Source organism: Neoarius graeffei, chromosome 2 (genome assembly GCF_027579695.1).
Source record: "Neoarius graeffei isolate fNeoGra1 chromosome 2, fNeoGra1.pri, whole genome shotgun sequence".
Taxonomy (NCBI): Eukaryota; Metazoa; Chordata; class Actinopteri; order Siluriformes; family Ariidae; genus Neoarius; species Neoarius graeffei.
This window is the reverse complement of record NC_083570.1, coordinates 5,289,190-5,307,009: the sequence shown is the minus strand read 5'-3', so window position 1 is coordinate 5,307,009 and position 17,820 is coordinate 5,289,190. Positions and strand designations below refer to the sequence as shown.

The following is a 17,820-nucleotide window of genomic DNA, read 5'->3' as shown; positions in this document are numbered from 1 at the left end:
AAGAGAGTAGAAATTACCGTAAGAGATAGGTACACAATGAAATAAGAACACAAAGCACATTACAGGTAACATAGACCAAAGCTGGCATACTTACAACATGAACATAAAAGATCTCATCTCATCTCATTATCTCTAGCCACTTTATCCTTCTACAGGGTCGCAGGCAAGCTGGAGCCTATCCCAGCTGACTACGGGCGAAAGGCGGGGTACACCCTGGACAAGTCGCCAGGTCATCACAGGGCTGACACATAGACACAGACAACCATTCACACTCACATTCACACCTACGCTCAATTTAGAGTCACCAGTTAACCTAACCTGCATGTCTTTGGACTGTGGGGGAAACCGGAGCACCCGGAGCAAACCCACGCGGACACGGGGAGAACATGCAAACTCCACACAGAAAGGCCCTCGCCGGGCCCGGGGCTCGAATCCGGACCTTCTTGCTGTGAGGCGACAGCACTAACCACTACACCACCATGCCGCCCGAACATAAAAGATAATGCACTGAATGTGTTCAATAGAATAGCCTTAACCTTAAAAACACTTGCATTGATATTTTAGTATGTCAGCAATGCATAACTTAAAATCAGTCAATGGAATGAACAAATCTAGCTTTAACTGTTTCTGGAGTTCATTCCAGGTTGAGGGGGCATTGTATTGAAAGGCTAATTTTCCAAAATTGGTTCTAGGAGTTGGTCTGTTAAAGGGAATAATATTGTTTGATCTGAGGTTATATCGATTATTTGAGGACCAAGAAAACAATGATAAATAGGATGGTAACAAACCAATAACTGCCTTATAAATGAATGTCAGCCAATGAAGCTGCCTGCGTACTGACAGCAGGTGACAACCAGACAGGCTGTACAGGTCACAATGGTGTGTTGAATATTTAGCCCCAGTAATAAAACGTAGCGCAGAGTGATAAATTGAATCTAGCGACCATAGCACAGACTTTGATGCATGCATATAAAGAATGTCACCGTAGTCTAATACAGAAACAAATGTAGATGTTACCAGTTCCTTTCTGGCTTTAAGATTAAAACATGCCTTATTTCTATAATAAAACCCTAATTTTACTTTTAGTTTCTGCACTAAGCTGGTCACATGAGAATTAAAAGACAGCTCTTCATCCAATAAAAGTCCTAAGTACTGTATTTGTAGCTTGACACCCTCTCTATAACCTGTCCCTGAAGAGTAATTATTTGAGGCAAAGTTTGAGTTTGAGAATTAGTAAATAATATATATTTGGTGTTGTTTGAGTTTAGTACCAGATGTAACTTAAGTAAGTTTTCTTGTATTTTTGTGAAAGCTTCTTGGAGTTTTGCTAATGCCTCAGAAGGAGATGGGGCTGAGCAGTATAGAATGGTGTCATCTGCATATAGGCGTACATTGGCATTGTTTACATATGCACAGATGTCATTTATGTAGATGGTGAATAATAATGGACCTAAGATGGAACCTTGTGGAACACCAATTTTGATCTGAGCTCTTCCTGATGTTATACCGTCACAGGAAACACATTGATATCTGTTTGTAAAATAATCTTTAAACCAAAGTAAAGCTTTTTCAGACATCCCAGTGTTATACAGAGAATGTAATAAAATACTATGATTTACTGTATCAAAAGCTTTAGAAAGATCAATAAACAACACTGCACAAGAGTTTTTACTATCAATAACACTAATGATGTCATTGACTACTTTTACGGCTGCTGTGATGGTGCTATGTCTCTTCCTAAAGCCTGATTGAACTGGGCTAAGAATATTGTTATTAGTTAAAAACTCTTTTAGTTGATCACTAATTAGAGACTCAAAGATTTTGGCTAACACTGAAAGCTTTGAGATTGGACGGTAGTTATCTAGCAAAGTTGGATCGCCACTCTTTAATAAAGGTACTACATGTGCTAATTTCCAGGAATCTGGAATACAGTTTTGTTCCAGGGATAAATTAAAAATGTATGTTAAAGGGTCAGTGATAATTTCAGCAGAAAGTTTTAAAAGTGATGGGTCAAGACCATCAGGACCAGCTGACTTTCTACTATTTATATTTTTTAAAGCTGATAACACTGACTCCCTGTGAATTGGTTCAAGAGCAAAAGTAGGCCTATTTACCTGTCTCATACTAGGAGACTGAAAATCAGACTGTGTTTGCCTCGGTAGTGAATTAAAAAGAAGCCCTGCCAAGGTGAAGTGTTGGTTAAAGGAACCCACTATCTCTTTTTTTGTCAGTAATTTGTGCAGAATCTAAGCATATTTGTTTGGGTAATGCAGATGTTATAGAATTGGACTTTAATGACTTGTTTTCCAAAATTTAGCCGGGTTCTGTAGATTCCTAGTCATTTCGTCTAGATAAAACTGAGATTTAGCTTTACGTATCTGTGCCATGCATTTATTTCTTAGACACCTGAAAATAGTCCAATCCGTATCTAAACCAGATTTTCTTGCCTTTACCCAGGTGAGATCTCTGTCCCTAACCAGACAGGACAGTTCTTCAGAAAACCATGGATTGTCTCTCCCTTTAACCCTAAATCGTCTCAAGGGGGCGTGTTTATTTACAACTCTCAAAAAGAGATCCTTAAAGAAAGTCCATGCCAACTCGACCTCTGGAATTAAGGGCACCCTATGCCAGTCACAATGATATAAGTCGTGCAAAAATGCCTGTTGATCAAAATGTTTAAAATACCGTTTCTCTATAATTCGTGAAGCTGATTTTAAAAGTTTACAGTTTCGGATCATTGCTACTGCACAATGGTCGCTCACATCATTTGGGAATATACCAACATAAAGACATTTATCAGGTTTGTTTAAATTGTTAAAATTATATCAGAGTAGATTTGCTAGGATTTTTTATATTTGGGCGTGTTGGGGCATTTATTACTTGGGTTAAATTGACAGAGTGACAGTATGCCTTGAAGTCTCTAGAGTCATCTTTCATCCAATCCCAATTTAAATCACCTAGTAAAATAACTTCTTTCTGGCCGATGATTTCAGAGAGCACAGATGATAGGGAAAATAATGTGTCACTTTTAGCTGATGGAGGTCGATAGCAGCAGACAATGACTAGACTGGTATTCCCTAATTTTAAGTTAATTGCCAACAACTCAAAACTTTTCATAACGCTCATGGAATTTAACAAAGTGACATGATATGCAGATCTTACATACAACACTACCCCACCCCCTTTACTCTTTCGATCTGCACGAAATACATTGTAACCATTGATTGCAATGTCATTGTCCAATATGCTCTTTTTCAGCCACGTTTCAGATAAGGCAAAAACATCAACATTTGCAGACACTGCCCATAGCCTAATGAAGTCCATTTTAGGCACTAAACTATGGACATTTAAATGCATAACTTTCAGGCCAGGTTTCCTGGCAAAATCCGATGGTAGGATATCGAGACATTCGGGTCCGGGGTTTGGTTTAACATTGCCGGCCAAAAGCAACAACAATATAATAAAACGACGTTGCCAAACATTTTAATATGACATCTCAGGAAGATACACTGTGCAACAAACCATGCCTTGTGCTTGATACAGTGAAATAGTCTCTGATTGTTAGCAAGTAAATGAAAGAGAGCTTTAAATCAAGTCCATGTGTGGAAAGGTCGGTGTACTCCTTTTGGGAGACAAATGTGTGTATATGTGTACTTTTTGACGCAGTGTAAGAAACAAAATCCAAAGTCCTGCGGGAAACTCCTTCCTGGGTTGATGACAATCAGTCCATATTTAACATCAAGAATAGCCATAAAATCCAGGCAATGTGTAAATCATGCATAATGAATAAAAAACAGTAACCTACTGGAATGAAGAGAACAGGAAGCAGACAGACAAACCGCTTGTTTAAGTCCACTGTTTACCTCCTCAGTTTAGTCCACTGAAACGCTTGTAAACAACGAGTGTTAACTTTGGTGTTGGATGCATATGTCCATAAGCCTAAGACGAAATATGGTAATTTGTATTGGGAAACGGGGAAAGGAAAGGGGAAGGGAAGGAAATTGCTGTCGGTGCAGGCCTAAGAAGGTGCATCAGTTGGGCATTCAGAAATGGAGTAGCAGGAGCAGACAGGTAAACAAGTGCGCGAGCCAGAGGGTGACGGAGGAGCAGTTTGAATCTGCGTTTTCAGAATTCATAAAAATAAGCGCCAGAGAATTGGTATATGCGTGATTTAAAAACAACTTAGCGAGACATGATTAAAACAGAACACGAAAAGACAGAGACACGAGAGCGTTGCATGCTGCCATCTTGGTTGATGCTGCCATCTTGGTTGATGTAATCGCAACAAAAACCTAAAAAACACTGCAACTTTCATCGCAATTTTTTGGAAACCCCCCCACAACATCAGACATTTTAGCCCTCAACAATCACAGAAAAGGCCTGCGAAATCCTGAGGGGACTGGATAAATGTGCCTTACACAATTTCAATGGAAATTCCTTGAAACCTACAAGTTTTCACATGATTACAGACTAGTTGACCTATATATCTCTCATTTTTGCTACACATTCTTATCATGGTTAAAAAAAATAAAATTAAAAAAACCCTCTGAAATCAGGATAGTTGAGGCTTTTCTTGGATTCGAGATAACTGTGAACGCATCCACTTCTGAACTGGACGGCCGAATTATTAGCTGCATTGAAGGGAATGGCTTAGATCTCTCCAGATGCCGTGGACAGGGTTATGACGGCGCAGCGAACATGAACGGAATTTATTCTGGTGTTCAAGCGAGAATAGCGGAGCGGGAGCCCCTTGCTTTGTACGTGCACTGTGCGGCTCATTGTCTGAATTTGGTACTGAATGATTCTGTCAAAACTATCCCAGAGATTAGACAGTTTCATGATGTGGTTGCCAACAGTGTTAAGAGATGGGCATTACTTGGCGACTTATTGAGCCCAGAGAGCAGGGACAGAACCTTGAAACACCTCTGCCCAACCCGCTGGTCCTCCTGCTACGATGCGCTTGTTGCGTTAAAGTACAGATATGGAGACGTCATTAAAGCTCTCACTTACAAGCGAGAAAATGAATGAAAGAGATGAGGCAGATGCACTTAAACAGGCCATTACTAAATTTCAGTTCATATTTTTAATCAGCCTTCAGACAAAGATTTTGGAGTGCACTAATGCCATCTCAAAGTTACTGCAGGAGAAGACCATTGATCTCCTCAAAGCGTCTGCATTATTGCAGAATGCTGTACGAACTCTACAGGAGTACAGGGACAGTTACGTACTTTACCTCATGAAAAAATCACCATCTTTGTTTTTGTAACATTTCAGTTAAAGCCTATTCCTGACAATACCTATGTACTGCGTTTTGCACAAATTGCAGTTCTTCTGCAGATTCTGATCGTACTATACCGTAGTATTCAGCATACAATAAAACACACAGTTTTAAGAAAATGTCTACATCATTGTCACTTAAATGAGTCCAGACACACTGGACACATGAACTGGTTCTGTGTTTGAAGGAGCGAGAGAGAGAGAGAGAGAGAGAGAGAGAGGAGGAGCACAAACACAGAGAGATCATGAACACTCCTCTATTAACCATTTCATCTCCCTTCAGTGCAGAAATATAACCCATGTAGCCGCACTGATTAGGATTAATTTCATGAGATTTTATGAAAGTTGAAATCAGTTGATTCTTCATCACTTGGTGTCTTCAATCCTGAAACATCTTTTAAGTGTTGTGAGAAGGAACGGAAACCTTATAAAATGGTAAATTCTTTACTGTGCCAACTTTTTCTGAAACATGTTGTAAGCATCAAAAGTGAAATACCTGTTTATAACAACAAAAAAAAACAAAATTCATGAAGTAAAATATTAAATAGTGTGCTCTTGTTTTGTTCTGAGTGTGATGCAGGTCAATCAGGGGCGATTTCTCAGAGACAACAAGGGAAGCCGAACTTCCCCTAAAATTCTCTCCCCAAACTGCGGCGTCTACAACATTGAATTCTCATTAAAACAATAACTTGCATAACATAATATATGCCCAAGATTGTATTTACGTTCATAACTATCCCTATGTCATCCTGTAACTTATTTGAGTGATGTCTGACGAACTTGCAGTTCGCTACGAGAATCACCTTTGCTGCCAGGCTGTAACCTTTCTTATTTCAATGGGCTCTATGGACTGGCAGCCGGGTATCCGTTGCAGTCTACGAGATGGCTCTGAACAGCCAATTTCGGCTAGTTGTTATTGGTTAAAATCGACAAAATCATCACTTCCAGGGAAGCCGGGTATCTCTGGGGGTAAACGGGACATGGGAAGGCCAAGAAGCCTGGCTGATAAAGAATTATTGGAGGTGGTGTTTGAAAGACATGAGGAGGGCAGTCGCTGTACTTCGGCGAGGAACACAGTAAGCGCATGATCAGTCAGTCCCTAGCGGATGTTGAGAAAGTGTAGTCGTGTGCCAAAGTGCTGTCCGAATTTCTTTTCATATAAACGTTTCTTCTCATTGATGTCTCTGTGCATTACTCTGTAAATAAATGTAAATATTACTCGTTGTGCTCCGTTAACTTTCATCCATTCTATCAGTTTGATCATTCGTGAATTCACTTGTTTATTTCATTTGTAGTTCAATCAACGTGGTTGTAGGCTAGCTTGAGCCTTATTGGGATCTGCAGTGCGAGCTGCTAACAGCTGGTATCTATCTGCTATAATGGCAAACATCGTGGACATGCTTTTGTCAAAACATTTTGACACTCTGCCATATGAGGAGAAAGTGAGAATTAAAGAGCAAGGCAAACCAAAGCCCAAGCTTAATCTGATTCAAAAATCAGCAGGTCATAACAGGTCTTTTCAGGTGTCTTGGTATGAAAATGTGAACTGGTTGACTGGGTCTCCTGTGACTAATAAAATGTACTGTTGGCCATGTCTTTTGATGAAGCCCTCTCAGGGAAATTTAGTTTGGTCAAAAGATGGGTTTGGGGACCTGGTGAATTTCAAAAGGGCTTGCAAAAGGCATGAAACGAGCAATGAGCATGTCACTTCATGTGCAAGACTTAGCTGTCTGGGGAGGGTCAGGGTGGAACATACCATCGATGAAAGTGCTCGTATACAGTGTGCAAGGCATAATGAAATAGTCACTCAAAACAGGGCCTTCCTGAAACATTTGATAGATGTTATGGTAAAATGGGCTTCCCCGTTTTAAAAACCAGCAGCCACCACTGAGGTCAATGATTATTTACAACTCACTGTTTTCAGTTTTGATTTCAACTTCTACATACCGTCCAAACGATTTCTGATTTGAGATTGTCAACTTCGCTGCTTCAGTTCGTGATCGGATTTAAACTTGTATTTCAATATTTGTCTTCCTCAAAAGGATTTTGTTAGAATTTATTACATGTTTTGTGTCACGCTGAAGACTATTTGTCATCATTCAGGATTGTAATCTGGTCAGACGAGTTCGTGAACATTTCAACCAACACCTGACTGTAACGGGCGTGGCAGAGAACATATTTACAAAGAGACAGACAGCTAGGGGTAAGCAACTATAAAACACAAATGTCCTTTCAAAATAAAGCAAATAATAATGAAAATAGTATTTGATGTAAAGATTACGCAAATTAACTGACTGTCGGGAATGGGTCGCAGAGGAGTGTCAGTAACGGTGCTGAAAACATGATTTCAGAGCAGCCTCCAAACATGGCCAATCAGGACTACAGCCCCCAAGAGTCACAGTGCCTTCTATCACCTGGCTTATAATTACATCACCTGTCTCCCATGCATCAGTGATCACCTCGCCTATATACACTCAGCTCTCACAGACTGCCAGTGCGAAGTATTGTTTAGTGTTCTGTGCCCAGCTTTACCGAGCCGTTTGATTTCTGCCTGATTTCCTGTATTGACCAGTGTTTGCATTTAGTCTCGACTTTGTCTCACTGTTTTCCCTATGTTGCTCAGTTTGCCATTCGACTGACCTCTGCCTGTTCCTGACTATGATTCTCGCTCTTCGTATTTGCCTCAGCCTGCAGTTTGCGACACCCCCGTTCTCTCCTGCGCTTGCATTCGTAAGTGCCTGCTGTCAGTAACGCCGTTGGGAGCGGCAGCTTAAAACAGACTACAAACATGGCTTCTCAAAACTACAACTCCCAAGAACCACAGCGCTCTCTATCACCTGCTTATTAATTACACCTGTCTCTCGTTTGAGTCATCAGCCCAGTTACTTAAGCCTCTCTCACATTCTCCCGAGTTGCAAAGTATCGTTCAGTGTTCACTCCTGTCGTACCGAGCCGGTTACCTCCTGCCTGCTTTCTAGTTATTTCCACCCCGTTCTCGTTTTCTCTACCTCGTTCTCTCATCCTGCCGACATTGCTCTGTTTGCCAATCGACCGACCCTTGCCTGTATTTTCACTACAATTCTCATCCTGTGATTTGGCTTTGTTCCCAGTTTGCTTCTCCCACTCTCCCCTGCACATACATCCGTAAGTGCCTGTGTAGCACTGCTATCAATTCCCCGATACTCGAGAAGCTACTGGACCAGTTCTAGGTTCTATTAGAGTGGGGTAGACAAGTGAGAGTTCGACCAGAAACCAGGGATTGCAAATGGAAATGGCGGCACTTTACTGAATATAAAACAGAACATACAGAAATGAAAACATACTGTCTCAAATTCCTGCAGGCAATAGAGAGTACCAACTCACTCTTCTCACGCAAAGTTGTTTCACTGAAATGCAGTATAATTCAGTTAGATAATCTACCTAAGATGGATGAATTTATAAAGTTCTCTCTCTCCTTTTGAATTTTAATCTGATTTCTATGTTTTAGACCGGTCTGTAAACGATTATGTTTAACGTTAAATGGTTATTGAACTGCACCTATTTAATCCTATTATTACAACAGGTTAACTCATTTGTTCCCTCTAGGAGCAATTCACCAATATCACAGTTCTAAGCACAAACAAATGAACCTTATTTGTACCCAAAATCATAACAGAGGAATGAAGTAAACTTGTTAACGAATGGAAAACATCACATACTTCAGAAGAAGTGATAATGGGCGGAGACGTTAACATAGCCCCTGATTCATGGTTAGATCGAATACCTCACAGGAATCCACAACCTGTTTACAGCCACATTATACTGAATTTATGAACAACAACGAATGTAATTGATTTTTGGAGGTCATCAAACCCAACTTGTATTAAATATACATGGTTTAATGCTGCAGGAAACGGTCAGTGTTCGAGACTAGATTACTGGCTTATCTCTTGTGAGCTGTATAATGATATTTTAGATTGTGAAATTTCAGCCGCTCACAGACCATTGTACGATTAGTCTAAACCTATTCACGTCTAAGCAACATAAGATCCTTCCTAATATCTGGACATTTAATCACGACTTATTACAGAACGGTGAATTTTGTGATCAGGTGAAGTCTCTTATTTTGGAGGTTGAAGAGTTAGACATGTCTGATAGGAGTAAATGGGAATGGTTTAAGTTTAAGGTCAAACAAATAGCAATTGGCATGGGTAAAAAAACTTTCACGTATAAGGAGACAAGAACAAAAGGATCTGATTGATAAAATTAATACATTAGTAAATAACACACAACTATCCTTAGAAAACATTTCAGAATTACAGTCGCTGCAGTCTCAACTAGACGAAATGTACACAATAAAGGCAAATGGAGCTTCCACTCGATCAAGAGCTGGATGGATCGAACAGGGTGAAAAAAGTTCATCGTATTTCTTCAGACTTGAAAAACAAAGACAAACTAAGAAAAAAACGAGTAAGCTTATGACCAATGATAATATAATAGAAGATCAGAAATGAGTACAGGATGGAATTTGCCTCGTTTATTGTAACTTAAATTTAATAAATCAGAATGTGACGTCTTATTTTATCCCATCAATGATGACATCAAAAAAATGGATGAAGCCAAACATACACTTGATGAGGAATGAACTATAACAGAAATTGAAATTGCATTAAAACAAATGAAAAATGGTAAATCACCAGGAATCGATGGCTTAACATCTGAATTTTTAAAATACTTTTGGATGGATATTAAAAAAATATATATTATATAGAGCATTTTTAGAATGCATTCACAAAGGATGTTTATACCCGACGATGAAGACAGGCTTAATAACCTTGCTAACAAAACCCAAAAAAGACTTCTTGTTGCTAGACATTTGGAGACCTATAACCTTAATATGCAATGATTATAAATTACTTGCCTTAGTATCTGCTAATCGTCTAAAGCGTGGACTTGTAAAACTTGTAGACGAATATCAATCAGCCTTCATGAAGGGAAGATATATTCAAAACCATGTCCGACTGATTCTGGATATGATTGATTACCAATAAATCATTCAACTTAAGATTTTACGCGGAATCAGACAAGGCTGCCCAATTTGACCAAAATTATTTATTTAATGTACACAAATGCTACCGTACTTAACCTTGTGGAATAATAGAACCATTACTATTAATAGGAAGACTTTATTTCAACAAGAATGGAATGATAAAGTTTTAGATATTACTGATCTAATGGATGAAAATGGACATTTAATGCAATTTAATTCATTTGTAGAAAAGTTTCATTTAAAATGTGTCTATAGAGAATTTAATTAAATTTGTAGAGGTATTCCACCTCCCTTAAGAGTCACGATAAAAAATACCCTTGAATATTCAAAGGTGTCAGTTAAACTGCCTGAATTGAAAATCGGTGAAGTGGAAATTGGTGAAAGAAAATCTAATAACAAAGGAATTAGAGATGTTTTAAAATGGAAGCTATTCCCTGATTTAAAAAAAAATAAAATAAAAGTAAGAATAACTGATGATGGAGGAACGCTAACAAATACACATCTTAGATGGCCAATTTCACCCACAGTGAAAGAAATTCAGTTTAAAATACTGAACAATATTTATCCAGCTGCTGAAACTCTCAGGAAAAGGTTGAATTTGCTTCTGTCTGAAAATGAGTTCAGCACAGAAACTCCATCACTGGGGGAAACTTTATTCTCCTGTGCTCTTATCTTTTATTCTGCAAAGCTTTGATTGTAATATTTGAATAAAAATCCCAAACTCACAGATAAACGTGGATTTATAAGGTTCTATCTGCGGGCCAATCATCATCCAGGCTGAATATGGGATGAACACGACATCGGCAGCCTGAACCGATCATGTACTGGATGTTCTAATGGAGTTTAAATATTGTTCAATGTTTTACAATCAAATCTCAGGGTTTAGAAACAACTTCAGATTTGAAAAAGTGAATGTGGATTTTACATCTTAGAACACAAGCAGAAAAATCAAATTCATTCCAAAAGTGATGTTTTATTTTTATATCGTGTGACCCGAACATGTTTAAAATGTTGTTCTGTTCTGGCTTTATTTCTGTTTATTAGTGATTTAATGAGACGCTGCTTAATATGAAACAAACACAACTTTATAATGCGAAGGTCATGAGATCATTTTCTTTTTAAATTTGACGAGTTTCTTGTCTGACAGTTAATTTTTAACATTTCCTTTTTGATTATTTTAAATTATTCATCTGTTTTAATTTAAATATTAAAATGAGTGTTTTTGTGCAGCTGGATTGTGTTCTAGTGAAACAGACGACTGAGCAACAACGTGGCAACGTGCAGGAATTTTACAGAAAACACTACACACTTTTATTCTGGATCACACAATCTCACTGTAGAACCAAAAGACCAGAACCCAAACCCAGCGTATAGAGGCTGAGTGAATGTGGTGTGGACTCTGTGGAGGAGCTTCATCGTGTCAGAGACGCTGTAGAAGGACAGAGTTCCTGCACTGTGATCCACATACACTCCTATTCTGGAGGCTGATGGAACTCTGAGAACAGTCTTAATGCTGTTGTGATAGAAAGAGAGAGAAGAAGAAGAGCAACAACACAACAGACTCCAGGACTGATTGTTGAATCCAAACTCACACTCATTACCCTGTCCTTTCCTGATGATGTCTTTATATGAGACTGATATGGACACACCATCAGCACCGCTCCGCTCCACCTCCCAGTAACAGCGTCCACACACACTCTCCTTACACAACACCCGAGGCCAGTAATCAAATCTCTCTGGATGATCAGAGTAACGCTGCTCTTTCTCACTGTGTCTCACCGCTCTGTTCTTCTCAGACAGAATGAGGCGACGATGTACTGTGTTGGGATCCAGAGTCAGATAACAGAAATCTAAAATAAAAGAGAAAAACAAACTGAACAATGTGAACATGAATATCCGCGCTGGCGGCGTGGTCACGAAAACAGCAGGTCGGTTGCAATGAAAACTTTTCTCTGGAGAACCCTGTCACTCCCCCCCTCCCCCCCGCTATGGGCTCAAGAACACAACAAAAGGGCAATAATATAACAACCAATCAGAATTCAGATACAACAACCAATCAGAATTCAGATACATTCTGTTGCCAAGTAAAATTGTAACCTGTCAAAGTTCTCGAGCCCTCGTGCTGTTTTACCGTTAGATCAATCACATATCAGCTTAAACTAGCATTCTAAAACTAGTTAAAGATCCCACAGAAGAGAGCCGACTCCCCCTGCCAGCCTCATGGAACGCAGTGTTTAAGGCTCCGGATGGGTTTTATTTCCATTTATGAGGGAAAGGAACATACACCCTCCCGACAGTCAGTGCGCTATTCGCTTGGAAAACACATTTGCAAATTGATAGAATGAGTTCATCATCACATGCAAGATTTGCAGTTAATCAAATGGATTTCATATTATTATTATTATTATTATTATTATTATTATTATTCATGAATTACTACAGTTCTGAACTTCAAATGTTAAAAGTCTGGCCTTTGGAGAGATGATGGAGACTCTTTTGGTGGAACACAACGGAGCAAAATATTGTGACCCTCTAATGTTGACCTGAAGTTGGCACCACTGGGGGTTGGCATTGGGTTTTTGTCCCCATCAATGTTAATACCAAACCTACGCCCTTGCCTACATGTTATCTCGTTCTAATTGTTGTGACTTTTATCCAAATGACAGCTGGCAATACGTTGTTACTTTGCACTTTTTGTTGATCTGGGTACTAATCTTTGAGAAACTGGATTGGCAGAATGTTGCCTGTGAAGAAAAGAATGTCTTTTTATTACCCTGTGCCAAGTTAATATTCACTTCAGTGCAATTTTTAAGAGCCATAAATTGTATTTTATTTATTTGTTTTTGTTGTGAGTGGTTTTGTTTGATTGTTGTTTTATTTCTTTAGCTTATTAATTAATGTATTTATTTTTTACGTTCCACTGTTGAATTGAATAAGTTGACTTAATTAAAAAGTTTACTGTTCTATGAAAGGGTGTATTTGCATGATCATTATTATTTTACTCGTGGCATAAAATTGTCTTGAAAAGACGTCAACAATAATATCGTTTATCGCAAAATTTCTGAGACAATATATCATCCAACAAAATTTGTCATCGTGACAGGCCTAGAAGTGTGTGTGTGTGTGTGTGTGTGTGTGTGTTAGATGTACATTTCAGAAAGTCTTCTCTGCTCTGTGGTTCTGGTTCTGAAATGATCTGAACTGCTGCAGCTGTGGAGAGAAAAATGGAAACATGAGTTTGTGTAAAAGATGGAAAGAGTTTAAAGTGATCCAGTCAGTTTATTCATTTTAAACCAGTGTTTTATTTCAAAGTGTCGGGTGAATAAAGTGTCTGCAGAAAAGAAAGCAGGAGCATCGCTAAGAAATAACACATCACTGTGTTTCTCCAGCAGGAACAGCTCCTCTTACCATGTGGAGGGATTTTGTTGAATTCCTCCTCACAGAATTCCTCGAGTCTCTTTTTCAGATCTGAGAGAGAATTCCTCACTCCATCAAATGAGAGATGTTGATGGACAGTGACGCTGGATGTGTGAAATGATGGTCTGGGTAATGTAGGAGAGCGACGTCCAGAAGCTAAAACCTACAGAAAGCAAATGAAATGTAAAACCCACTTGTGATGTCAGACAGGGACATTTATTGTTCCCTTAATGAGAGGTGTTTTAGAGAGTGTGTGAGGAACAGCTGGCTCTGTAGATCAGACAGTGAGTGTTACCTGGAGGAAATGGATGTGATCGTGTGTGTGTGAAAGCTGCTCCAGCTCAGTGACTCTCCTCTGAAGATCAGCAATCTCCTGCTCCAGTTGCTCCAGGAGTCGTTCAGCTCGACTCAGTTCAGCCTTCTCCTGATCTCTGATCAGCTCCGTCACCTCCCAGCGCTTTTTCTCCATGGAGCTGATCAGCTCAGTAAAGATCCTCTCACTGTCCTCCACTGCTGTCTGTGCACTGAGCTGTTAGGACACACACACACACACACACACACACACACACACACACACACACACACACACACACACACACACACACACAAAGATTTAAAGCTCATCTATCATTCCCTCTCTTACTGGGACTGTAAATGACTCGTTGTCCATGTTGTGTGTGTTTCTAGGAGCAGCTCTGTCTCTGCTCACTGCTCACCTTTATAGTGTTCACAGCCTGTTTCAGCTCCTGCACCTTCTTCTGCTTCTCCTGGATTCTCTGCTGGGATTTCATCTGCTCCTCCTTTAACTCACTCTGAGGACAAATGAAATACATTCAGCTTTTTATACAGTACGAGCGAACTGGTTCCATATTAATGTCAGTTCAAAGTACATTCATGTTTCACTCTGAAGGTTATGTACTCTGTGTGTGTGTGTGTGTGTGTGTGTGTGTGTGTGTGTGAGAGAGAGAGAAATGTTCAGTAACTGATCTGGGCTGGGTTTCCCGAAAGCCTCTTAAGGCCAAGAGAGTTTTAAATGACCTCTTAAGATCCATCATCAAGCTAACGTGGTTTTCCCAAACAACATCGTAGCACAAGTCGTCCTTTAGTTTGCTCGGAATTTACGAGAGACCCGGAGCACTCGTTCAAAACAAAGAGCGACTCGCTCGCTGCCGAATCCACAGAATGCGCATGCGGCTCTGAGGGACTCTCACAGTCAGCGGGGGAAACTGGGGTTGAATCTGCTGGTGGTGTTCAATTAGTTTTCTTCTACATTGCAAATACATCGAGTTAATTATCAGAGGTGGACAGTAACGAAGTACATTTACTTGAGTTCTGTACTGAAGTACACTTTTTGAGTATCTGTACTTTACTTGAGTATTTTTTGTGGAAACTTATGACTTTAACTTCACTACATTTGAAAGACAAATATCGTACTTTTTACTCCACTACATTTCTATCAAGGTCCTCGTTACTCGTTACTATGAAGCAGCTTTGAAAGTGGATGTTTTTTCTTTTCTTTTCTAAAACGTGATTGGTTTTTCCGCAGTTGACACTGAGACAGTCTATCAGTAATCACTAGGGTCACGTCACGCCCATAGACTGGATAAAATCAAGATCAATGATTTCTCCGCAGCATTATTTAACACGATCAGTTGATGGCAGAATGGAAGGAGGCGGTTCTTCTGGGGAATGCACACACCCACGGTTCTATAGCTAGAACCCATGGTTCAGTTTTCTGAAAGGAATAAAGAGTCATTTCATTTTAAATGTTTGCTTTGTTTGCCTAAAACAGAGCACATCACAACCTACAAAAACTTGCCATCCAACCTGCTGACGCATATTGACGGATATAAACGTTTTATTCCAGGAGAAAGCTTGCAGTGAAGTTGTCTGTGCTTTTAGAGCTAGCGATAACATTGCAATCGCTACACAGTCTGATTAGTCAAATGACTTTCTATGGATTTTCCCACCAAGTTGCCATAGTCTTGTCCACGGCTAATTTTTACACATCGCTAGTTAACTTGGACACTGTTAGTTATGTCCAATATGATTGCCTTCAGGGACGCGAACTACAAAGACGCTCTTCGTCCTGTTGCTCTTTAGACTCCTTCTTATGAGTCAGTTCGGGAAAAGCACGTACAGAGACAACGTTCATTCCTTAAGAGAGTCTCTCAACTCTCTCTTTAGGTCTGAAGGGCAACGTTATCAGGAAACCCACCCCAAACCAGATTACGACCATCACTGAAGATAAATTTAACACTCTGTTCACCAGAACACAGACAATTTTAATCAGCTTTTACAGAATCCTTCTGATTGAGACACACATTGAAATTAAAGTTCAAATCATATCACTGACTAAAGCACCTGTTTCTAGATGGGAAACTATAATTAAGATGATTTAATTCTGGAAAGATTTCTAGTTCTCACCTGTTTCTCACCTCTTTCTGTTGCAACTGTGACGGTGTCGTGACCTTTGTGATGATCCATCGTACACAAATAACAGATGCAGGTTTGATCAGTACGACAGTAGATCTCAATCAGCTTGTTATGTTCAGAGCAGATCTTCTCTTGGAGTTTTGCTGAGGCTTCAATTAATGTGTGTTTTTTCAAAGCAGGAACTTCAAGATGAGGTTTCACATGAGTTTCACAATAAGAAGCCAAACACGTCAGACAGGACTTGACGGCTTTGTGTTTTCTCCCGGTGCAGAAATCACACTCCACATCTCCAGGTCCAGCGTAACAGTGAGCAGGAGAAGTAGCTTGGACTTCAGTCTTCTTCAGTTTCTCCACCACTTCATCCAGCATGTTGTTTCTGCGTAGAACAGGCCTTGTCGTGAAAGTGTCCCTGCACTGAGGACAGCTGTAGACGCCCTTCTGATCCTCCTGATCCCAGCAGCCATTAATACACACCTTACAGAAACTGTGACCACAGGGGATAGTCACCGCATCCTTCAGGAGATCCAGACACACTGGACACATGAACTGGTCCACAGAAAGCTGATCTACTGAAATACTGGCCTCGGCCATTTTCCTGAACTCACACCGAGAAAGAGAGAGATCAGTTTGTTTTCTCTGAAATGATGAGTTACTTCCTCATTCTTTGTGTGAAAGAGAGAGAGAGAGAGAGAGAGAGAGGAGCACAAACACAGAGAGATCATGAACACTCCTCTATTAACCATTTCATCTCCCTTCAGTGCAGAAATATAACCCATGTAGCTGCACTGATTAGGATTAATTTCATGAAATACTCACAGAATGGATCTTAATTTTCGGGACTTTTCCACCTACTGACACCTCAAGCACAACTTTCAGCCTTGATAAATTACAATTGTTTCACTTGAACAGCTTTTTCCTCGTGACATCTTTAAACTGATCTTCATCCCTAAAGGATGTTGGAGCCATTTTAAAAGTGAGGAGGACTCAGCTGTCAGGAAGGAAAACCGTATTTTATTGATTTTGCATTGTTTATTGCGAATAGAAATCACAAAAGTGGATCTTTATTAAACATAATCTCCATTTCACTCAGTATGAGCGCTCCAGGCTTAACAAGAGCCTGAACTCTTCATGACCTACTGTTTGTGGAAACTAATCCACTTTGTGTTGGGTCACATCCCACCACCTCATCGCAGATTAGTTTCCTGGAGCAGCATGCCTCATCCTCTTTTATTCCTTACATCATGATTTATCAAGAACATTATTCTGGGTCGATGAAGAATTCTTTCTCATGAACAGATTGTTGAGATGGAAATAAAGTCGGTAGATGAATATGTTTGAGATCAGAGATCCTGAGTCGCCTCAATCAGTCATTAGATGTGTCTTTGAGAAGTTGGAGAACACTGGAGAACCAGGAGGAAACCCACACTGACACGGGTTATTTTAACATTGTTAACAGACTGAAATGAATGTGCTGAAAGGCAGAAGAAAGAAATCTGCTAGTAGTGTTAACACAAGACGAGCTCACGATATCAAAAAATCGGAAATTATAAAATAATATAAAGAAGATGGCATACAAGCAATTGACTTTGAATGTCTAAATGCTGTCTTAAAAATAAAATGGTTAAAATCTTTTCTGCTAGGTCGAAATAATATTTCATTTT

The 17,820-nt window shown here is 39.6% G+C and overlaps 1 protein-coding gene across 1 annotated transcript; it reads right to left on the bottom strand.

Moving 5' to 3' along the window:
- Positions 1 to 11,360: 11,360 nt before the first annotated feature.
- Positions 11,361 to 16,820, bottom strand: LOC132879046 (tripartite motif-containing protein 16-like). The gene is made up of 6 exons (XM_060913702.1): positions 16,151 to 16,820; positions 14,440 to 14,535; positions 14,007 to 14,252; positions 13,715 to 13,886; positions 13,457 to 13,516; positions 11,361 to 12,156 (listed from the first exon to the last, which is right to left on the bottom strand). The coding sequence occupies exons 1-6, from the start codon at positions 16,748 to 16,750 to the stop codon at positions 11,618 to 11,620; spliced, it is 1,713 nt and encodes a 570-aa protein (XP_060769685.1). The 5' UTR covers positions 16,751 to 16,820; the 3' UTR covers positions 11,361 to 11,617.
- Positions 16,821 to 17,820: the final 1,000 nt, after the last annotated feature.